General features: G+C 40.4%; 1 protein-coding gene across 4 annotated transcripts in view; it reads right to left on the bottom strand.

The window, feature by feature from the left end:
• nos1apa (nitric oxide synthase 1 (neuronal) adaptor protein a) overlaps positions 1-24,551 on the bottom strand; it is a 194,321-nt gene that overhangs the window by 48,638 nt on the left and 121,132 nt on the right. Inside the window, exons 7-9 of one of the 4 annotated variants that reach the window (XM_056379349.1) lie at positions 19,854-20,080; positions 4,486-4,539; positions 1,128-1,289 (exon numbers count right to left, since the gene is read on the bottom strand). In XM_056379349.1, coding sequence (XP_056235324.1) covers positions 1,128-1,289; positions 4,486-4,539; positions 19,854-20,080 — 443 coding nt within the window. The remainder of the gene's footprint in view (positions 1-1,127; positions 1,290-4,485; positions 4,540-19,853; positions 20,081-24,551) is intronic. The other 3 variants (XM_056379350.1, XM_056379351.1, XM_056379352.1) reach the window with 3 other exon arrangements.

Raw genomic sequence — 24,551 nt, 5'->3', positions numbered from 1 at the left:
TCCGGGACACTTCTGGGTCAGGAGTGTGGGGGAGTGTGCATGAGAAACGGTGTGTGCTGAGCTTTAAAATTGCAGTTTCTAGTCTCGAGGCTTTTTGCGAGCAGGCTGATAAACTCCATTGTGTGTGCGTTTGTGTGTGTGTGTTGATCTGGGCCATAAGCCTGAAGCTATTGCTGTTACCAGTCACTTCTTCATTGCAGCCACTGATTGGTGATTGATGCCAGGTGAGCTCTGTACCACTGCAACTTTACACACCCAGTAAAGCAGCTAGTAGATGTGGCACCCATGGGATGTTTGGGTCCACCCAAGGGTGTCATATTCTGATGGAGACTAGATGAATTTGTTTATTTTTATATTTTTTATCTTTAGATCTTGATTCATCAATCTCTTCATAACATAATATAAATATATTTGTATTTGAGCACAATGTCCGGCTGATTACAGTAATACACATGTTTATGGGTTTTGATGTGAGGGACTTGTATCTATATTGTTGAGCACACTGTAGAAACTAATTTCTACCTTGGGAACCATACAGTCTATTTATCTACCACAACCAGTGCTCACATTATTCTACAAATGTAAATGAGATGAAGGTGAGTCGGGTGTGACGCTGCTGCCATTGCTCTAATTCTCGAAGATGAGCAGCAGCCGTTGTAGTTCCCAAGGCAACAAATACTCAAGGTTAAAGTTCCACTCGTTATGGTAATGACCATTGCACTATGTGCAGGTGTTGGTTGAATTGTAATCTTACTGAGCAAAAAGGAATTTACAAATGATGAAATACGTCTCTTACAAAAGCCATACAGGAAGACGTATAGTTGATAAGTCTGTTTAATACAGTTTTTATAATTTGGCAGTACTCAATTATAGATTGTGTGTGTTGCGTGTGAGTAGTGTGATATTTTAATTACTGCATGTTTCAAAGTTAAACGTTCAAAGTTTACCATGCTCGAGCTGTGGACACCCATCACAGTTGAGTATCCGTCATGGCCAGAGTCGACCTCTTTATACTGATCCTTTAAACCTTTACAAAGTCTTGAACCTTTTTTTGTTGGTTATACATTTAAGATACAACAGTTTCAAATGCACCAATGAGTGTGTTTGTGTGTGCATGAGAAACGCACCTGTGCTACAGCCACTTGCGTCTGCTGCTGTTGCTGCTGGAGCTGCTGCTGGAGCAGTTGGATCTGGTGGTGGACAGACAGGGGGGCACCTGGTGGCAGTGCGCCCGATGCAGGGAGCAGCATCCTGGGGCTGGACATCAGCAGAGAGGCCTCCTCTGAAGCCTGATGCCAGCGACAGAGAGAGAGAGAAATGAAATCAATATAAGGTGGCCCTAAAATGACTAAGACATGCTGACAAAGATTCAAACAGGACAGAAATGAAGCACATTTGAAAATTTATTATCAATTCATGTCACAGCGGAAAAGCTTGCAAATCAACATTTTAGACTATTATATAAACTACAATTACTGCTTCATGGTTGTATGCTGTCACCACTCAGATGGGTTTCAGAATGCATCAGATCAAATTTGAAAGGCTTCCCTAGAAGAGTTCTCAAGATATTGCGTTCACAAGGCCAAAATCATGTTTTGTGAGGTCATCGTGACCATGACCTTTGACCTTTAGCCACCAAAATCGAATCAGAGTCCAGGTGAACAATTGTAACAAATTTGAAAAAATTACATCAAGGTGCTACTGAGATATCGTGAGGGGTAATTACTGTCTTGAAAGAAATAATATAATAATATTGCACAATATCTTTCAACCTTATTTTTAATAATATCCTTTATTATCAAAAGGTTATAAAAGGTATCTACAGAAACTACTATTCAAAACAAGAGTCAGTTTTCAAAACTTGAGTTCACAAAAAGTTACAAGATTCAGGATGCAAATACACAGACAAAAAAAACACAGAAAAGAAATCACTAATGAATATATAATCAGAACAAGCAATGGCATCAATAAAATGCTCTAGAGAACAAGACATCATCAAAACAAGAATCTGAATTTGAAATGTAGAATTGCTGATTAGTCGCACTAGTGTGGAATGAGCAGTGTTGAGAATGCAGATCAGCCGCCACTGAAACGCTCCGCTACAACAATAATGAGCTCTGAGACTCAGCTCTCCTTCATCTGATGCCATCACGGATCTAATTGTTTCTGGGCTCTGGTAACCAATGACACATTGTGCATCATTCTACCAGTCATAAATATATATTTAATTTTTTTTGTTATGCAGACATGGTGTATTGATCACTGTGTGGCTAGAAAAAAGCATCAGCACCATTTGGTATTTGAGGACAATGATAAGATCCAAACTAGCAACATCTTAGAGTGGGGGAAAGTGGGGAAGTGCTCCAGTGTGGATAATCAGATGTTATTTCCTTCTACTTCCTGCCATTTGACTTTCCTCCTTAATCCCTCCATCTGATTTGAAAAGAGTGCATGGAGAAAAAATAAAATCACTCATCTAACCTTCCAGCAATGCATCCCTTTGACTGGTGTCCAATCAAACACAACTGGTGATGCAGGATGTGTGATGCGACCTTGGGGTAAAGCGGGAGGTGAACTATCCATGTTACGCCCCAGTCCTATCCATAAAGTGGCTGACACAGGTTGGGTGTCATGCCGGACCCATCCACATGAATGATTTCCAGTCCCACAGGTGAGACTGAATGGATTATGGAAATCCGTGTCGGATAATATACCTTCATAGTTATGTTTGGAAGGAGTGAAGATTACGTATTCGTCTTGGAGAGAAGGCTATATTTACATCTTTTCAACATTTGGCTACAATGTGTTGGAGCACACCTTGGGCAAACAGATTCCAACCCATCTCTAATGCATTTCAGATTCATTTACACATAGAATAAATAACTATACTTGACAAAAAGCCAAATAATATATTCAAACATGAATCACATCAAGTAGACAAAAAAGATTTGCCTTAAGTGTAAATTGGTTCAATTCCTCAGCCCATTCCTCGGCCCCCTCCGATGAAAATCTTTAACCTTGTTAACATCCATATGATGTTGTTAATATAATACAAGACATATGTTGAGTGAAATAATCAGTCAGTCAACACCATGACTGAGAGTTTCCACCTTGGAGCTGCAGTGAACCAATGACAATCTCATAAAAACATATTCAGACAGGTTTCATATGTCATAAACGTCAATGTCGTGGGGCTAAACAAATCTGAAACCATGTCAGTTCAGAGAGCTGGAGTTAGCATTAGCACAACTGCTAACACTGTGTCAGCCACTGCCAGTTTCAAGCCAACAAACAGCATAAACAAATAAAAGATGCTAACTATGCTAACTGATATGTCTGCTAGTCTCTGATTCTGTTCTCGACAGACTCCCCATCTGAGTCTGGGTCTGACTGAGGCTCAAACATGTGGCTGAGTCTCTCTGATGTTTCCTCCTCTAACCTTCTTGATGCTCTCTGCTCTTTCACCTGTCCACCTGGAGCAAGCAGGTGGTGGGCGGGGCTCAAGAACTGATCCAGATTTCTCAATTAGGAAGTAACAGTAGATCAACTTGACACCCACTTTTTGATATTTTTCACTTTGTATGTGAGAAAATTATGTTAACCAAAATATTAATCATAGCAGAGGATATACAGAGGATTTACATGGTATAAAACATGTCTGGAGAGGAACTTTCAATCAGAAAAGTGTTGTGAGTGTCCCATGCTGAATGTGAAAGCAAGCAATGTAAATAAATAATGTTTAAGCTGTATGTTGGAATAATTTGTTATTTTGTTACCTTAATTTTTAATGTGATTTAGCATGGCTCAACTGCCTTTTATTATTACAGTGCTACCTAGCAAGTTCCTGTTCCACTGGTAGTTTATAAAAAATGGGGAACACAATTGGCCATACAATCTTAGCTTTACTGGTTCCTGATGTTGTAACCTCCAGCTTGTACCAGTTACAGTAGATCCACAGCAACCGGTTGCTGGACATCAAACAGTCACATTGCTGTCAGATTTGAACAATCAGGCTGCTGACTGAATCCAGACTATGTCACATGTCTAACAGGGCACACAGAGTACTTCAAAGTGACTGCAGTTTTGACGCAGGGAGGGGTCAGCGAACAAAGTCGACACCTGATTAAATTGAACCTGAACCTGCCTTAAGGAATCCATGCCAAAACACTTCACCATCTGTCTCTGTTTAAAACACCTTCTGTTGACACATAGACAATGGTTTGCCCACACACACAGACACACAGAGAGACACATTCTCCATGAGAGGGATGTGTGACTGATCGCCTGTCTGAGGTGGATCTTTTAGGTTAATGAGAGGAAATTATCCAAGTTGACAGGTTGTTTGGTGCCATTGCATAATGAATGGCTGTGTGTGTCTGTGTGTGTGTGTGAGCGTGTGTGTGTGTGAGCGTGAAAGAGAAGGAGCAAGGGAAATTTTGTTAGCAGAGATTCAGAAACATCAAAGATCAAATAAAATGGACTCACTTTCTCTTGAAGTGCCTCTTTTGCGGACACCTGAAACGACTGCTCGGCCGCGAACTAAGGGATGTTAAGGCAAAGAGTAGAAGTTCAGTAATCGGAAAAGTGAATAAGATGATTCAGCATTCAGACAAACAGATGGATATTTCTGGGTAGTGACATAAGCATAAAGACGGAGGAAAAAATTAAAAAGCCGTATTTTGACATTAAACATTGACATTGGGGCGGCTGTGGCTCAGGAGGTAGAGTGGGTCATACACTAATTAGAAGGTCGGTGGTTCAATCCCTGGCTTCTCCGGGTCGCATGTCGAAGGGCAAGATACTGAACCCCACATTGCCCCTGATGGCTGTTCCATCAGTGTATGAGTGTGATGTGTGAATGTGAGTGAATGGGTGAATGTAAGTATTTTAAAGCGCTTTGAGTGGGCAGTAAGACTAGAAAAGTGCTATACAAGTGCAACTGTATTTACCATTTACATAAATGACTGCTTTAAATGTGAAAGTGCCATTAAGGGCCAGGTCATACTAGAAAAGAAGTGGTTCCTATGTCTTGTTATCAGATTGTGTTGGAAATCAAAGGTGTTTACAGCCCTTCAGAACAGCCACAATTGAAGGCAGGGTGAAAAGCTGGGTGACACAGAGAGGAGGGAGACGTGATATTATTTAAATGTGAGGATGACAGCACACACTTTCAGACAGTCTCTTCTGGATGGGATCCAGTGTTGCTTTGGTTGTTTATGTGAAAAGTGACAGAAATACAGAGAGAGAGAAGTTCAAACCCCAACTCCTTTCTCACCTCCACACAACTGACCAATCACGGTGTGAGGAGGGTGTGAATGTCAGATTGTCTATTATCCGACATTGGAAAGGTGTGGTGTGGGGGTAGGGGGGTTGTTGTTGTTGGGCTATTTGACTGTCTGACAAGTAGTTCTTAGAAACTTAGCAACTCTACACAGCTCTTAGCCTGTTTCAGCTCATGGTATTGGAAATTTGATGGCTTAAATTTAATGGCTCTCATCAACTCCATGGACTGTAAATGGATGGATGTAGCCTTTGTGAAGTCACCCACAGGTTTCTGAAGAGTGGTTTTGAAGCTCACTGTGAACTGCTCCACCGTCGCCATCTTGCCAGTGCCTTACTTTGCCCCTAACTCCCGGCTAATCCAAAAATAGGCAAAGAGGAGGGGCGTGTGTGGAGCCGAGACTTTGGTGGATTCCGGTTTGTCGCAAGCATAGACTCACCCACCTGTCACTAAAAGCGACCGTGCCCTCAATTATGCGGAACTCTAAGCATTAATAAAATGTAAACAGGTGCGTTATAGAAACAGTTGTTGTGAAGGAGGAACTTAGCTATAGAGAACAAAACTGTTTTTGTACCAGGTTGTAAACATGTTTATTTCTGCTGTAAAGTTGGACATTTTAACATGGGAGTCGATGGAGATTGACTCACTTTTGGAGCCAGACTCTAGTGGTCATTGGAGGAACTGCAGTTTTTGTCACTTTCAAGTTGGCTTCATTTTTCAGCCCTAGATGTTGCTGCCTGATCAACCCTCCTATATGACATTGTAGACAGCTGTTTTCAGCCAAAAAACTCAAGCAGAGTCTGCACTACCTGCCATTTTAATTCACAATTTGGAGAAGTGGGTGGAAGTTCAGAAGTCTGAAATTGTGCAGTTGAATGCAAGGACCAACAACAATGAAAAGGGGACTTGCATTTGTAACTCTGTGTCTGCTTGACGTATAAGTAGACAACTCTTTGCTAACATGCTATCAATAAGAGCTAAGTGAGTTTAGGACTTAAGGATTCAAGTGTATCAAGACCTCATTTCTGTGATTTTGCTGTGGAATATTTCTGCCCCCTGGTGATCACAAATCCCATAATGCAGCTTTAACAGCACATTAAAGAAGCAGCCAAAACATATAAAGAGGGAATGAAAAGGCAAATCAGCTGTGAACGTTTTCTCCTTCTGGCCAAAACAGAATTCTCCTGCTGAAAAATGTCACCTTGTTTTGACCTGCAATTACAGCGTCCCCTTGAGCCAATATTTGTAATTTCAAAAATGCCACGGCACAGTAAGCCCGAACAGCTATGAAGATTGGGCGGGCAAATTATTCCTAGCTGCCGAAACCTGGAGTGCCTCCTCAAAAATGGCTGCATAAGCTAGGAGTGGTTATGGCAAATTAAAAAAAAAAAAAAAATGTTGTGAAAGATGCATAATAGGACACTTAGTGGATGAAGATTATTGAGAAAACAAAACACATTTGTAATCGTATTGTGTACGGGCACCGGGAAACAAAAAATTAATTCATAAAAATGCTGCAGTGGCGAAAGGATCCATCATCTTTCAAAGGTGGTTAACTCAGAGTTGTCATGTGGGACGCATAAATAAGTAAAGGAACGTAGATGATGGAGGGATGGATGAAAATGATCCACAGCAGTCAGTTCTCGTTTTTAGAGACAAAAACTGAGACAAGTGATGAATCCATCATGAATGCTTATATACAACTAGTGCTGTTTCTCAATTCGTGTACTTCCATACACTTGCTATTTTGAGTGTGTTCTCATTGACAAGTATGGCAACATGCAGCAGTAACACCCAGGTGCATTCAAAACATGGATGGACATTTCTCATCCTCAACATTTGCCATCTTGGCTTGCGGAAGGAGAGGGATCACTGATGTATTTTCAAACTTGTGAAAACGGCGGCAGAAGAAGGACACATCGTCGGCACGATGGCTGCCTAATTTCCACATCGCAGAACACGGGATGGTCACATAGGAAAGCAGAATGTTCATTTTGAAGTAAGGTGAGCGAAACAGCCGGCAGGTGGGCGTCCATTGCTGTCACCTGTTGCGATTGTCATTTCCGGTGAGTGCACAACAGCAGCAACTACACTTCCCTGTTGAAATTCACTCACTACACCAGCGAGTGTACATGAAGTATCTGATTTGAGACACAGCATTTATCTACACACTCAGTCAAGCCCACATCCAAACACAAATGCAGTCTTTCTGAGTTTGCTGACTGAGTTTGCTGCATGTTCAAACATTGTTTTAGCCTCTCTGCACTGTGTTTACTGTACAGAATGAGAAACAACAATCCACCTCTGTATACTCAATCCTGTTTAGCTGTTTAACACAGTTAAAGCCAATTACAGAAGACAGTTTGAATATTCTCCTCTACTAAGTGGGGGGAATAAAGAGGAGGGAGAAAAGCAGTCCTCATGATAACTGCTCAAGTCTGGTCTGCCTGAGGGAAACTCAGCTATTACCATCTAATTCCCACCCATACACATGCTAATACAGGTTGTTAGCAAGCAGCTGGAAACTGCCTTTATCTTTTGCCTCGTTAAAGAATGTAAAAGAAATGAAAAGGGAAAATGAGACAGAATTGAAACTAAAGATAGATGACACGAGATAAAGGAAGTCTTTATTTCTCATTCTCCAGCTGTGATTACACTAGTTGCTCTCTGTCTGTCAAACAGACTGTCCCCTCCCACACACACAGACAATAAAACACTAAAAGGTTAGACAGGATCTGGCATCCTTCACTGCAGACAGCGTCAGCTACAGATTTCCAACTTTATCTGGGGCTCTTGAGAAAGAAGCCTGCGAGATCGGCCTACTGTGGCTTCGGATCATACCATCAACTCTAACCATCATTATATGGCAGTAGTTTAAGGCTATGTTCACACTGATATGCTCTCGTTCAGATGGTCGTTTTAGCTCAGTATAAGAAATAATCGCATCTGAAATCTGCGTACACTGAACATATGTGTGCCAAATGTTCAATCTCAGTCATTTGGTAAACTGAGCCATGAACAGGTGGTAACCAAATAATTTCTACTTACTAAAAAGCTTTGTTACTACTTTCTACAAGTGGTGTATATATAGGACGCAACTGTACAGTCACGGACTAGAATTGATTTAGTGACTTTGTGAACTCATGCAGTTTTCCACATATTGTTTTGACAAAATCCGACAACAGGTCTGAAAGCTTAGTCAGAGCCACAGTTATATCTTCTACTTAAGCAAAATCCAAGAGCTGTGCCCTTTAAAGCACAAAAGGTGCAGTGGCTGCAGTTCATTCTGGTCTCTTGAGGATATTATTAGTGGTAATCTTGTCATCGGGTTAGTGCATTATCTGTTGCTGTATTGCTGTCTCTTTTGAAAATGTCTCTGTTTACACTCAATCAAAGAAACTGGCATATCATAAACCGGCAGTTAGACAATCGGGATTTTAGCAGCAGCAGAGCAGCAGCTTAGAAGTTTGTTTGTTTTTTCTGCCTCTACTCCGATAAGGGAGTGAAGGGTGACATTTAGCAAAGGGCCCACAGGTTGGACTCGAACCCAGGCCGCTGCGGTAAGGACTAAGCCTTCACGGTGAGGGCTTTACCAGGTGAGCCATCGGGACACCCCTTAACAGTTCACATGTAGTCTCAATGGGCCATGTTTCAGTCACTATTTCATATTTCACATATACATACTTATTACATAATGCATACTTTATTTCATACTCTCATTGTCTAACAACAGAAACAGAAAAACGTAAATGAGAACAGCTTTATTGAGTATTCAGCTGTATTAAAATACTGTATATGTTAGTACAGAGAGGAGGAGAGAAGCAAACTGATAAAGAGCTGAAACTGGCTGACACACAGAAGAATGCAAATCTGATGTGATGTCATGAATATGCCAATTAACACATTAGAAAGGCTTTACACTTTGTTCGGTTTCTTGTAGTTCGTTTTCAGCTGGCGACTGAAAAATCAAATCATCAGACTGCGCGGCTAACAAGAGAAACAATCCCAGCAGTGAAATACTGAGTCTGGTCTCTCCTTTATAAATGGGTCAACAGATAGGCTGTATTTTTATTGCCTGCTTGTGTGAAGAGTATTGAAAAGATAAATCTCTGTCCTGTGAGGCAGCTGAGGACGCAGCCAGGGAAACAGGCCAAGTGTGAGTGTGAGTCCCTGCGACACAGAGGTCACAAGTTTAAAGCTAAGGAGATGTGGGTTTTGGGTGGCTTTTACATCAAATTTAAATCACTTGGGGACAAAAAGAAAAGCATACAGTTTGCATTTTCATTATGGTTTATTAGATACTAGCCAACATTTTGGCATTAAGACTTGAAAAGACTTCCTGTCCAGGGTTCTTTGCAGAATTAGCTTCTATTTTTCTATGTTGATCATTTCCAAATATTCTGATTGCCAACTGCTTTGTGACAAATAAATAACCGAACAATATACACAGCTCTATCTCTGCGTTTGCTGTCAATCTCACCTGCCACCTCTGCCCTAGCTGGCTCTCCTACAGCATGTTGGCTGCTGTCCTCCTCCTCCTCCTCCTCTCCTACATCTCCCTCTTCATCAGCTACAGCTCTCCCCTCCTGACCCTCTCTCTGGCTGCTTCAGCTGCCACAGCAGAACTGGCCGAAGCCTGGATATACTGGAAACAAATTAATTGGATATCTAATCACACTGGTCCGCCTGTTCAGCTTTCGCACGTGTGTTTTCTTAGGTTTTTCTAGGTACTCTGTTTGCTAATAGCTCTGGTCCAGGATAAGTCCTTTTGAGTCTTACAATATTTTACAATATTCATGTTGATTGAGGGAGCAAACAGAGCCCCAGAGTTAAAAAACTTGATCATACTTGGACAAGCTGCCGTTGTTAATGTGGTTGAGAGAGAGAGAGAGAGAGAGAGAGAGAGAGAGAGAGAGAGAGAGAGAGAGAGAGAGAGATGTCCTGCCATATCTGCTCTATTTGCTGTTACAACTGAACTGCTTCCATGTTCAGATCTAATGAACATATTGTAATGGCTTACGACTGGAAATGATTGTCAAATTACATCATTGTATGTGGATGACATTTGATTTTATTTATATGATGAATTCAATTCCATTTTTGCCATATATTTCAGAGATCTTTGGTTGACATGGGGACTTGTATTGATGTACAGTGACAAACCTGATGATGGAGAAAAAAAAATCAGGTTTAAAGTTCAATTTGTCTACTGTTGTTTGTCTACTGAATCTGAGGATACTTACAACTTGAACTGCCTTTACATCTGCCTTTATAATCCAAGAAGATGTCTCCATCAGAGCCAATAATAGAGAAATTTGTTCCAAAACCTTACAATAAGTCTGACAATGCTTATTTTTAAAAGAATATTAAATCTTGCATTAACATTTTTTGGATTAATGGCAAAGTAAGAAGCAAATGGGGTTTTTTGCTAATATTTTGGGTCCTGTAACTTTATTATTTTGTTTTAGATATGTTTTAGATACTGTGTGTATCTTTTTATTAAAGTCAGTGTAATCCTGACATGATATGCTTGAACTTTAGGCACATTAGTTCCTTCTTTGGTATTCTTTCTCCAGTCCATGCTCATATTCAGCTTCTGTGATTTGAGTGAAACTTCAAAAACGTATTGATTGCATTTTAGGGAAGGTGTCCCATGTCTAACTCGTTGTTAATCCTCCTGGCTCTGCCGCCTCTCTACTCTACATCGATGGCTGCATGTTTTGTATGGACACATTTCATTTCCAAGTCACACAGACAGGAAAAAAGGTGATTTCTACACCTCCTCTCTCCTACCTACACAAGTCTTAATGTCATCATCGCACCGTTGTCCCAAGGACAAGTAAATACTCTTATGTGTGAAAAAAAAAGAAATTCATGGTGGTTGCAGTCTCCATGGATAAAAGCTTTCGGAGCGAGGAACAGACATTCCTACTTTGGTGCTAAAACCCTTTACTGCACCGTAGGGGGTGTGTTTTATAGTAATGCATTAAATCCCTTGAGTCTCATATGGAAAATACCGTCAGCTGTTTGCATACCAACTGCTCAAATATTAGCACCATTCATAATAATCAAATTCAATAAATTGCTTATAGAAAAGGGACACAAAATTAAGCAACACAAAACAAACTCACAAAAACAACTGACAAAAAATGAGTTATGAGAACAATTAGTAAAAGCATCTATTAAAGCAGCACTTGGGAATTTTGGTGAGAAGCAATTTAGATAAGACAAGTTAATACCAGGATCATCATCATGTCAAGTTTCTGTAAGAGAATTACTACTTCTCTTCACTTGTAAGTGAATATTAAAAACATGCACTGAACAAACATTTTACTGATCAATTTGAAAATATTGATTAGACTGGATCATTCCGAACAAATAACACACTGCTAATTTCACTGTTATTTATAGTAGGGCTCAAAGTGTAAAGTTTGCATAAAATCAGGGTGTTGGATGATGGACCAACAAATAACCACCACACTTGGGCAGCATGCAAACACCAGATGTCTCTGAGTCTTTTGTGTCTGTCAGGTTCACCTGAAGGTGTTGGCTCAAAAACATCATCTGAACCTCAGTATTAAAGGTCCCATATAGTATAAAGTGAGATTTCTATGTGTTGCTTGATTATAAAGCAACACATATAAAGGTCTAGGTTCTATATTAATATTGTGAAAGTATCAAAGCGCTCAGTCCACAGAGAAATGCACACAGCCTGTATTCAGTAACTGAGCCTTAAAACCAGCCAACAGGACTTCTGTAACTTTGTGATGTCACAACAAAGCAGTCACCGCTCTCAGCCATGCCCCAAGAAAAGTTTAAAATATGGGACCTTTAAGTTTCTAGGGATGAAGAGAAGCTGCCAAAGCTTCCTATATCAGTAGATCCACTCTGACACTCCTTTGCACTGATATTATACTAAACACAGCACAATGTAGAAAACATAGGAATGGAAATTTTGAGATGCAGGTTCTATTTGTTTTAAAGCAGACATTCTGCTGTTCTCATTTAAACTGCTTTAATGATTTTACTGTATTTTAATTATACAGTATGACTTGCAGTAGTAATATAAAGGCCAAAGTAAACAAAAAAATTCCATACATTATTGTATTTTCTAATATTTTTCATCAAGTTTCCTGGAAAGAACTGTTATTTGGTACAAATCATAAGGAGCATACGACTGTCCTTAAAAGAAAAGCTCAATTTAAACCAGAATGAATTTTAATTCAGTATTTGCCCATTAATAGAAAATGTATTATTCATATATGTTTGTTTGTATTTCAAATTTCACATTTGGACATGCTACATTAGAAATGTACCAACTAATCATCATCTCTAGTTCTCATTCTGATTACACAGTTCCTTTGAGGAAATGTCTTTTATTTATTTATTTGGAAATTACGAATCTGTAAATAAAGTGTTATCAAAAAAACAATTACTGGATTGGGTTGAGCAGACACCCAAAACTGAAGAGTCAGATATAGATCAGAACATCCCTTATTTGAACTGAGATCTGTGACTTTCTTGCTAACTATCACTTCAAACAGAGGCTCTGGACTGGTGGCCCCCCTGACCCTTTGGGCCCCTAAGCCTGTGCCCATTAGGCCCATTCAGTAATCATCCACGTAAGGCTGTGTTTGTAATTTCAGGTCTGGATCAACTGAGGCAAACTAATGATGGGATGAGAGAGAGAAAAAAAGAGAGCAGGAGTTCTGTCAGCGGAGCGCTGCCTGTAGCACTACACTCAGAGATCAGAGTGTTTACACCTGCCTGACAGCATCTGAAAGTGGGCCAGAGGCAAAAACCTCTATCAAAGCATTTGTTGTACAGCCTCACTTTAAAGCACACAAGCCTGTGCGAAGGCACAAACACACTCCACGTCTCTAATTCACACAAAGGAAATAACACCTCTCACTTAAACTGTTGCACTGATCTCCAGTTTTTGAATAGCAACTTATAAACACAGGGCTTTGAAATCATGTTGACATTTTGTTTCATGCGGAGTCTGATCTTTTTTCTTTCTTTTTCTTTTGTTATGCACAACACTCTACACACTCAACATGCTTTTTATTGAAGCACTGATGACCACCTGCCTGCACAAAACACAGCGCAGCCTCTTGAAGTGTGTAAAATGTATTTATCTCCAAATTTTGTCTTTCCAATTTGTATTGTATTTAATTCAAGCCCTTTAAAAGTCAAAGTCCTGACTCGACCCTGTGGACACAAAGCCCAAGGTAGGATTGATGCGTGCTCTCCCTGAGTCCTCTGGGAGCGTTTGAACGCAGGGCGCCAAGAGATTTGTCAGTCTAACGGGAGCTGACAGGAGGAGAATGAACTTTAACACTCGCAGGCTGCTTTCCCTTTCATGGGCTTCCAGAGAAACCCTGTAGTGCATCAAATCCCTCTGCTAGCGAACATACACGCACATAAAAATGCATACACACGGGCACACACATCTTATTCAGTGTTACCACCCCCTCCCCCCACTTGTCCCTGCACATTCCCATTTAATCTGTCAAACTGTTAAGAGTGACAAATCTGTCAAAGGAGGAAAATTGAAGAGAGCACATACAGTATATGTACGCACAAAAGCAGCCACACACAAATACACACACTTCCTCCAATGACCTGAGAATAGAGGTCATTGCTGGGAGCTCGTTGTTTCAGTGATTTCACGCCATGTTGCTTTCAATCAGGGGCTGTAATGAAAGGTTTCATAACTCTACATTAATGGGTCCCAGAGACTGTTAAACAGCTGAATAGCTTTGGTTTTTGTAACTCCTAGTCGGGACACAGAATGTGTCCCAGAGTCCTGCTCTGGTGAGTTCTCGGTGACGCGAGTGAACAGGTTTGTTTTGGCGAGTCTGGAGCCTGAGGTGACATATCACTCTCACTGGGGTCTTGATGAAAAGTTGAAGAAACTCTGGCCAGGGGTGTTGCCTAGCAGCTGATCTGGTTAATTATTTAGCATTAATTTAGACTGCCTAAGGAAATACATAATTACCCAGAGTTAACTACAGATCAGGGCTCTTTCCTGTAGAGGGGGGGCTTTTGACAGTTTTAGTGGCAAGGTGAAAAACAAAAAACTTTTCTTTGAATCAGGTTTTGTGCAATAAGCATCAATAATTCAGAAACTCAGCTCAGCAGCAGAAACAGAACAAGACATTTTCTTAGTCGTGTTGGCAGATTTGCCCTCTGAGATAATTTTGACAAATGCTGCAACTTTAAGGCCACAGCTTCTGTCTCAAAAGCGCTCGGTGATGAATGTTGGTGCAATGATATTTTTTATTTTTTTGGGTAAGAAAGGCTGCAGCCTTGTCGTGTGACTCCATCAGATGTGGCTGATTTCCCGATATTTTTATTCTGTAGCTGTAGAAACTACACCAGCTTCATGTGTTGTTTGGTTTTAACGCTGCAGTAAGTTTAAAAAATCATGACATTTCTAAAAGCATATATGACACTTGTTCCTTCAAATGGGATGGTGTAAAGAAAAACTCCAGAGAGAAGCTCAAATGCACCTCCACACACCTGGACAATGACTGTATAAAGTGGGTTTTTGTTGTCTTTTATAAAATGGTACAAAAATAGTTGGATTCGGCCCCCCCTGATCCCACTCTCCTACAAAGGTTATCATATACTGTTGGCACTCTGATTGAAACATACTGTGAACTTTAGGGCACTAAAACACTTTACTGAGGTTGGGGAAAGATTGTGGATATGGTGAAATCGATGACTTTCATGACCCTAACCACGCTGCAGATTGTGTCAGTCCTGGAAGTTAACAGAAAAGCTACAGGAAGCGTCGATGTGCCACACCTTGACAGAGGTGGGCTGGTTAACCAGACGTACATTTGCAAGACCAACCAGTTAGTCCTCAGGAGGGGTGGACAGTAACAGAGTACAATAACTCAAGTGCTGTACTTGAGTTTCTCTTTTCTCTTTTTTTTGGAAACTCTTAGGCTTTTACTCCACTACACTTGAAATACAAATATTGTACTTTTGAGTCCACTACATTTCTATGAAGTAAACTTACTTTGAAGCAGAGCTTTTAGTCTGTGGAATTATTTATTTTTTTATTTTGAAAATGCCATAGACCGCACACCGAGAAAAATCAATCACAGCCAACTCCTCCACTGTCAGTCATGTTTGAACAGTTGAGTTTGAACCTGGCAGTGTCCTAACGATGGCTGGGATAGATTAAAAAAATGAAGCAGAAGATTCTTCATCAGAGCATTGTGGCCTTATTTCAAGGTCGTGTTTGAAATTTTAGAAGCAAAAATGGTTTTCATTTAAAATGTTTGCTGTGTTTACCACAACCAAACTCTATCACTGCCTTCAGCAATTCACCATCCAACTAGAGAAAGCACGTCAAGGTTTGTAATTTTTTTAAAATTCCAGATAAACTTTTAAACAGACAGCTTGTAGTAGTTCGCGCCACTTTTTCTTTTTGTTGATTCAGTTGTGTTTTTCTACAGGCTTTTATTCTACAGTTTCTACAGTAAGTCAGTTCATTCAGTAGCTTGTTTCAGAGTCATTAGGTTCTGTAAATCAAGTGTGGAACAATACAATTATGTGTTGACATAAAAAAATAATTTTAAATAAGTATTTTTAAAAATCAAGTAATCCAGTACTTTAATACAAATACAAATTTGACTGAATAGCTTTCCCTTGTGCCATTATGTTTCATCACAAGACTTTCAAACTGTATTTTTCGGATGATGATTATGGATGATGACCTCCGTTAAAGTGCAGTGCACAGCCACTGCCCAGAGCCTTTCTACAGGAGTGTCTGGGACTGTCTCATCCTCTGTGTGGGAGACATGCTTCACGTCAATGTTGACTTCTCCTATATTTAACCAAAATCACAATCTTTCCCTGCATAAAATTAAACATGTTAATCACACTATAGTCGCCAGGAGCAGATATAATGAGAAAACTAATCAAATATGTTTTACAGATATGTTTATGTTTATATGAGTCCAATAATGTTTCTGAGATTCAGGGGATGAAAACATTTAGGAGACAATATTGCATCTTGAAACTATGAAAAGCAATAATTTCTCTAAATTGTTTTGAAACTATAAACAATATTTTCCCCTTAACAACGCAGTGAGGATGGAGCACATGGAGCCGGTCCAGGTGCTCTCCCTCAGCAGAGCCCGGCAGGGGGAAGTGATAAAAAAATAAAAAACATAATAAAATGATTATAATGCAACATTGCTGCCAACTCAATGCAGAGCTGAAGTTCTGGAGCCAAAGAGTAATGTAATAAACATCAACCACCGCCACCCCCCCCCCCCACCCCCCATCTGCCCTCATCATGCAGTGTCTTCCTCCTGCTGCTGCCTCCATCAAAAACACAATTACACCGCTGCATACTGCTGGAAATCCCGGCTACTACGCCGCTCTGCCAGCTGAGCCACACAGCTACCGGCGCTCACACACCTCTGGTTATAGATAGACTGCTGGTGGCGAGTTTCCACAGGCCAGAGAGCAGACGGTCTGACCGAGCTGTATCATATCTCTAACACTATGAGGCCGCACAAACACAAACACGTGAGCTGGATGACTGGCTTAGTAGTCTTGGAGCTCAGCTGCCAACATGCAGCCGACAGCCTCGGAATAGAAACATGATAGTGGCAGACAGAGAGCTATTTCTACACCTGGTGTTAATTTGATTTTACTGCTGGTTAATACAGGCATGTGTGTTCAAATCAAAGTCAGAGACATTTTTCATTTGAGGCCTAAAGGAAAGACATTAAACTAGAAAATCTTGTGTAAACTTGGATTTCCAGTGTTACACTCCTGGGTCAGGCTGGCAGGAGGGGAATGAGCAGATTTCTGATTTCTTGCCAGGTTTTCAAACCTTAACCTGAGCTGACTCCAGATTTTGATGCATTTTATAACCGAATCTGTGTGGAGCTTTTTCCTTGACTTCTTGTCTCTAACTCTTACATTAATACACAAACATCTGTTTGCCTTAACTATGCCAAAAAATTCAATGGCATTTGAAGGCCCCATATCATATAAAGGTCAATGTCCATGTCCTCTTTGAATTTAAAGCCGCTCTAGGTTCTATATAGAGATGAAACAGTTACCGGTTTCACACTATACAACGGTAGAAATGGCAGACGCTTAGTATTACCGTTTTAGTATTTACCTGGTTTAACAGCACCGGGCCCTACAGGTGATAGGTGCGTCTACAGTGTCTGTGCTCTGAAAGATGTCACAGAACTGAAAAAAAAAAATCTAGTTCTATATTAATACTGTGAACGTATATCAAAGCGCTCAGTCCACAGAGAAGCACAGTATATATACACAGCCTGTATTCAGAGACTGGGCCTTAGAACAAACCGTCGGGACTTCTGGAACTCTGTGATGTAACAACAACGCAGTCACCGCTCTCAGCCATGCCCAAAGTCCCGCCCACCTGAACCCACCATCCAACCTTGCAGGATTTGGTTTCTCTGAGTGTTTACCTGAAATCTGCTTTATTTTTATTTGACCACTTAGAAAACAGTCAGCAACCTGTTGTTACTAGAGCTCCAATGAGAAGCCTGAGAGAGGAGATGTAAAACTACATTGAGATGGTTTTTGGTTCTTAAAACCACAAATATATCTTCTTATGGACCAACACTTCAAATTAAACACAGGAGGAAGGTGGAAGATATGGGACCTTTAACCTTCAGGTAATTTTTTGTGATATTCTTTTTTGTTTGCTTGTTGTGTGTTTTTTTTTTGGCCGTGTCTGCCTTTATCACAGAGCTGACAGCAAAGACAGTATAGACAGAGAGAGCAGACAGATTCTTTGCTGGATGTGAAGCAGGTATGTCATGGTTCATGGTGAGCACCTCAACCACTTTCAAAGCAGTCAATCCCCCTAAAGCACCTGCAGTAAATCTTCTCTTCACAAATGAAGTGAAAAGCCTCTCTAGAAAAATGTTGGTATATCCTTCCTAGCTGAGTGTCTACCTTTTAGCAAGAGGTCAGATAGTTAGTTAGTTGAAGGATCCAAGATCATGATAAATGTTTTTCTTGGACTAAAACTGTGTATTGACACATGGTGTCAGAGAGAGAGTATTTCTATTGTCCCTCTTGGTGCTTCTGGAAGTAACTGAAATCATTTCTTTCTTACAAGTAACCATAGCTCATTATGTCTCCTAATATTCCAGGTGTTTGTACTAAATGGTTGGAAGAGAAAAGTACTCTATTCCACTGTGTGTGGGAGTGTCCAAATATGATGATTAAGAGATGTTTGATACTAAAGTCCCCTTTAAATGTCAAAATCTGTGGTCTTGGAATATATCCAAAGGACTTTCTACAAACATTAAAACAAATTAAACTTCTAGACTTTGGACCTCTTCACTCCAGAAGAGCCATTGCACTATGTTGGAAGAGTGTGGATGCTCCATCAATGAGAATGTGGACAAAGGAGCTTTAAGACTGTGTTGGTCTGAAAAGACTAGATTACATTGTTAAGAGAAAGTGGAAAGACTTTCTTCAACTCTGGGAACCATACATGAATATAGATGGCTATATATGGAAAAGTAGGCCTTACCTGAAAGGAAATTGTGAACAATTACAGGGAGATATTTTTGTTTTAGTTGTGTTATCTGATATTAGTGCAAGTTGAGTGTGAGTGTATGTGGATGTGTGAGTATGTGTAATGTAGGTATTTTTGATCCCAAATTTTTGTATTGTTGCTATCTGTTGCAATCTGTTAATGAAATGATAATAAATATATAGTGGAAATAACAGTTTAAAAACACAGATTATAAAACATGTTAAACAGATTATAAAATATATAATTAAGTACAAATATTAAATGTGTAAATTAAGGCAGTGGAGAATAGAGCAGTTTTTAGCTTCTTTTTAAAGCCAGTTACAGTTTGCATGGATGTGATATCCACTGGGAGCTGGTTCCAGCAGTGGGCAGCAGAGTGGATGAGTGCTATTTCTGTTTTAAGTTTTAACTCTAGGCACCACTAGCTGACCAGCTCCTGCAGATCTGAGAGACATATTGGTGGAAAGGAACTGGTGGAAAAGAACAAGGAAAGGTGCAACACACATTTACCCTTTTCTGTGAGAGCTTGCAGTTTTGTCCAGGCCTTGAAATACTGTGGGCGCTTTGGAGAGATGATGCTTTGAAATCTTGCACTTTTTCTTAATAAAGTAATCCACGTCGGGACCAGAGATACCAGCTTGGGGCAAATTAACCTTTACCTCAGGAAAGCCAGCCTGCAAAAGCCATAGCAACATTTTTCTTTGTCCCTGCTGAGATCCAAAATCTCACCAAAGCATTTCGAAACTAATCCCCAACTCTCGCTAAAATACGTTTCGTGGACTTCAGATGACAGTTGTGTTTTACTTTTAACCTTATTGAACTGACCTACATTCACACATTGTCAGTATTTTCTAGCGTGTATCATTTTGTGCATTATTTGTTAACAGCCATTGGTCCACAGCAGTGTAATGTTGGTGGAGAAAGATCACAAGGATATTTGACATAAATCTCTGCTGGCCAAAAAGGAAAAAACTCAACATTCTGTACATAAACATACAGAGTGTGATTTACCTTGTTCTCTGTGTGGTTTAGATCAGGTGTCTTGGCTGTGGCGTCCAGATCAGTCACTCCTCTGTTGACGTTCAACTCCTCCGCCGCTACCACCGCCGCCACCTGGCTCACCTCTTCTGCGTCAATGTCCGTCTCCTCAGCGACGGTCGCAGTCTTCTCTGCGCCTGTTAGCTCCCGAGCTGAGCCGAGGAAAGTACACACACATACAGGTGGATAAGCACGCACACCTGCATACACACATGTGGGCATGAGCATGTACACACACACACATGAGGTGGACACACATGAATAAACTCGAGTAAGAAACATCATACAGCCACAGTATCATATATGACTATATAATTGAATAAGACTCAATGTTTTAGCTGTTTAATAGTACAACTCTTAAGCAAATAAACAGTGAAGTTAGTCAACACATAACCACAGAAAGAGCTATAAGACATTGCAAATATAAATATACAACTCTTCTCTGGGAGTTTCCATTTTGTGTTTTGAGCTTTTAAACAGCATACTGGTTGTGGTTAATGCATTTTTAATGGGACAAATTGGTCCAAATGGGATACAGTTTGTGGTTTCAATGAAGCAGATATAATCAACAGTGGAGTTCAACAACATTAACAGTATTAAATCAACACACTGAAACCAACTAAAAAAAAAATCAAATCAAAAGTCTTAATTTCTAGAGAAAGGTGTTGATTTTGAAAACCTCCAACAATTATAACACTGTCTTTGCCTTCAGCGGTCCAAACCATGTGGAACATTTTACTATTTCAAGTGTTTTTGATTTGCCTCACCAGAACAAAACACTGTTTGTCACACTTGCTGGAACTCTTCTTCCCTCCACTACAATGCCTGAAGTTGTTGGCTGTGTATCACAACCTCACCCAATTCAAAGTAAACTGTATGAGTGGAGAACTATTAGATGCCAGAACTCTGGTACAGTTTTAATTGCATTTTCTTGTTTAAACAAAGTTATAAACAACTGCTTATGAGACAAAATTGCATTAGCTCTCTGCCAACTAAAAATAACCAGGTGTACCAGGCGCTACAGGGACTGTAGTCACTTAAGTGGTAAAACTATCTCTACACAAAACAGATGGCAGGTACTAATATTTCCACAAAGCTGCCTCTAACAGACCCCTGAGAAGTTCCAGGAAAAATAAATAACTTTCAAAATCTGAAAAGTACTCAAAAGTAATCAACACATTTATGGGCACTCATGTGAGAATTCATACTCCAAATAAATTGGGGGCAGCATATTATCAGATCAGAATTGGGGTGTCCACCCCTATTGGAATAAACAAGCAAATCCTTGTCTCTCCCCCGTCCCCGTTCTCTTTGACATTTTTGGACTGGCAATCGGGCATGCCAGGACAAATCCCAGTGGGATCCCGCAGCAGTGGACCAATATGTGCCTGTCACTCAGGGTGCGCATGAGAACTTACTGCGTGCATGTGCAGTGGCTGGGCCCACTGTCCAAAGACAACCAAGTTTCAACCCTGACCATCATCCGCATCTTGAATGAACGTTAGCTTGAATAAATCTAAACTCAGCATGGGGTAGTTGTTGACATGTTGCCTGCATTGACTGAGGGAGTGATGTTTTCCGCACAGGTTTATCTGGCCATCTGATTATGTTAGATTATGTCTTTCTTTGGTTATTATTTAACTGACGATGGCGATTTCACACCTAGTCTGCCCAGTCAGAGAGACTGTTAGGATGTAGTGGTGGCAGGAATAGAGGATGAGCCACAAAAGGTCCAGAAACACGAGAGAGAGGGAGAACAGCTGGAGCAGCAGCATCAACAGCTGAGCTGAGGAAGGAGTGGAGGAATATCGCTGAGAGAGGACAACTGCAACACAGGTTTATAGCTTCTTAAAAATAACTTTGAAAATATTTAAACGAGGACTTCACAAATTCTTGACGATTCAAAGTATTCAAAGAGTACTGCTTTGTTTATTTCGTAGCACTGATCCAACATTTAGCAGGGCATGGCCAGATGTTTAGTGAAGCCAATTTTATATGACAACATTATAGGAGCAGTTTAACATCTTGGAAAATATATTTATTTACTTATTTACTTTAATGTCTGTGCATGCAGTATGGAGCTGGAGTCAGGACAGGGTTAGCCTAGCTTCACATAAAGGAAACATCTGGACTGGCTTTCAATTTAGATCAAAAAGACATCTGGCAATACCTCAAGATTGCTAATTATGTTTTATTTAATCCATTTTTTTTTTTTTTTAAAGAAATTTAAAGACAACAGTTGTGTGCAGTGCTATGTACTGTAACTGTTTCAGTTTATCTATCTGCACTGCCTGGTATGAAATTCTAGGGAAAGAAACCAAAAAGTATGATTACAAACATGTGAAACTATTTCTTATTTCTCACATGTGAAGACAAGCTCCACAGAAGAAGAAGAAGCTGAGATTGAAAAGAAAAGGGTAAAAGGTGGAGCTTTAAACAGGAGGTGACATTACTCTCCATTTCCTGATCACCACAGTACTCTTCCTCTGGCTCCTCTGACTCTACTGTTATATTCTCATATCCTCCTTTAAGCTGCCAAGTCCCTACTGAGAATCTGGGCCCATATTCACAAAAAATCTTAAGGCTAAAAGTAGCTCCTAATTTGCTGATTTCAGGGAAACTAACTTTAGGACTCTATTTTTCTGATGACTTACGAGGGAATAATGATCGTTGTGGAGTTTTTGAAGGATGCAGTAAGATCTCCTACCAACCGAAACAACCCAATCAGTGCGGAAATTAAGTGTCTGGCAATGCTGCGCTACTTGGCAACAGAGACAGGCTGATCTATTCACCAAACAATAAATGCAGCCTGACCTACATTGTAGGACAGTTCATAGGATCTCCTTTGGATTTTCAACAACTACAGAGAAATAAAGCAGCTTCATGGTCTGTCTACCCGGTGTGATCGGTGCCAGAGATGTAAGCATGTACAAATTATTGTACCATCACAAGATGAGGAGGTATTTGTAAATAGGAAATCAAAATCACACCATACGCACAGGTTGTAGTAATGCTGTCTGTACAGTTGTAGACATTGTTGTACATTGTCCAGGATCTACACACGAGTCATGGATCTTAATGGAGAGTGACCTGAGGCAGCTTTTTGAAAGGATCATATTCCAGCTGGATGTCACCTAGTGGGGGACTATGGAAATCTTCTCACACCTCAACACACATTTTCTTCTTTTTTTTCTATCAAACTTCAATTCAAATAACTCACACACACTTTTAAATTTGCTCCTCAGTTATTCAATATGTATTTTGGTGCCCATATCTATCCGTTTCCTTCACGCTTCCTGTCCTTTCCTTCTTTCATCTTCATTGCTGCTCCTCCTCCTTCTACATCATACCTCTGCTGTCCATTACACCTCCACCATCTCTTGTCTGCCTCTTTTTCCCATATACACTTGACTTCTTCCTCCAGTGCACGCAGCTATTAGCGCCGTCCTGCCCCTACACTTAAACCTTATCTCCAACATTCTGGCACAGGCACACTGTGGCCTCTTCTCCCTCCTCAAAATCCTCATCCTTGATAACCTGCTGCCAGCACTGAGCTGACTTGTCTCTCCATCACCGCTCCTCTTCCTCCTACTCCCTATCCAGATCAGTGCTGTGCTGCCCTTCCTCCTGCTTTGTGCTGCTGACATGTCTTCCTGCCCTCTGCCACTTCACTTGCTCTGACTTAGATTTTTAATTCAATTTAACTGACAGAAGAAAGAATAACTGTCTCTTTGTGGAGAGACAGTTATTCATTTTACTACTCTACAACATTCAAATACAGAAAGGTGCAGATATGAGCTTTGCACTTTGAGCTCTGTTTGAACTAAATAAAAAGACTCAAATAGAACAGCAAGGAAGCTGCAAGGATACCAATGTGAATTGTGTGAGACATGGAATAGAAAAAAAGTGCAACATATGAACAGATTCAATTACTTTGCGTGAAATGCGGAACTGAAACATTTCTTGGGTTTAATGCAAAATATACCCAACAGTGGTTCGCACTGACACTGACAGCAAGAAGGTCATTCTTTGGCTTCCCCCCACAGTCCACAGACATGTAGGGTTAGGTTCATTGGTGGCTCTAAATTGCCTGTAGGTGTGAATGTGAGCGTGAATGGTTGTTTGTCTCTGTATATCAGCCCTGTGATAGACCGGCAAACTGGCCAGGGTGTACTCCGTCCTCGTCAGCTAGGATTGGCTACCCTGCCGTGACCCAAGTGGTATGGCTAATGAATGAATATTTCAGGTTTTTAAATGACATTTCAATCCCACATAAACTCTTGAGCCAGTGTCAATGAAATGTGGTATTTCTCACATAGGTTCTTGAGAGGTTAGGGGCTCGTGTCTATTGTCTATGTTGTTGCTTTTGTCTCAAGGTCATCAACTGTGCTTGGCCCTCCATTAGTAGATCTTTTTCAACATAAGTATGGAGAGAGAGGGAGAGAGAGGGGGATAACAGGCAACAGATATACAAAAAAATCTAATTGGAGACATTGCAATTATGTGGTTCATGCATCCTAGACCACTAGTATATTGTTTTTATTTTAACTTGTGGGGTTAGGCGAACTCCTGAGTAACATTACTATCTTGTTTGTGTTAGAGGTCATTTGTCCCGTCAGCTGTTTAAACAAGTTATTGGCCTAGTTGTCATTGCAATTAACAAATACTGAT

Source organism: Seriola aureovittata, chromosome 6 (genome assembly GCF_021018895.1).
Source record: "Seriola aureovittata isolate HTS-2021-v1 ecotype China chromosome 6, ASM2101889v1, whole genome shotgun sequence".
Lineage (NCBI taxonomy): Eukaryota > Metazoa > Chordata > Actinopteri > Carangiformes > Carangidae > Seriola > Seriola aureovittata.
The sequence above is the reverse complement of the archived record's forward strand: the minus strand, read 5'-3'. Positions and strand labels throughout refer to the sequence as shown.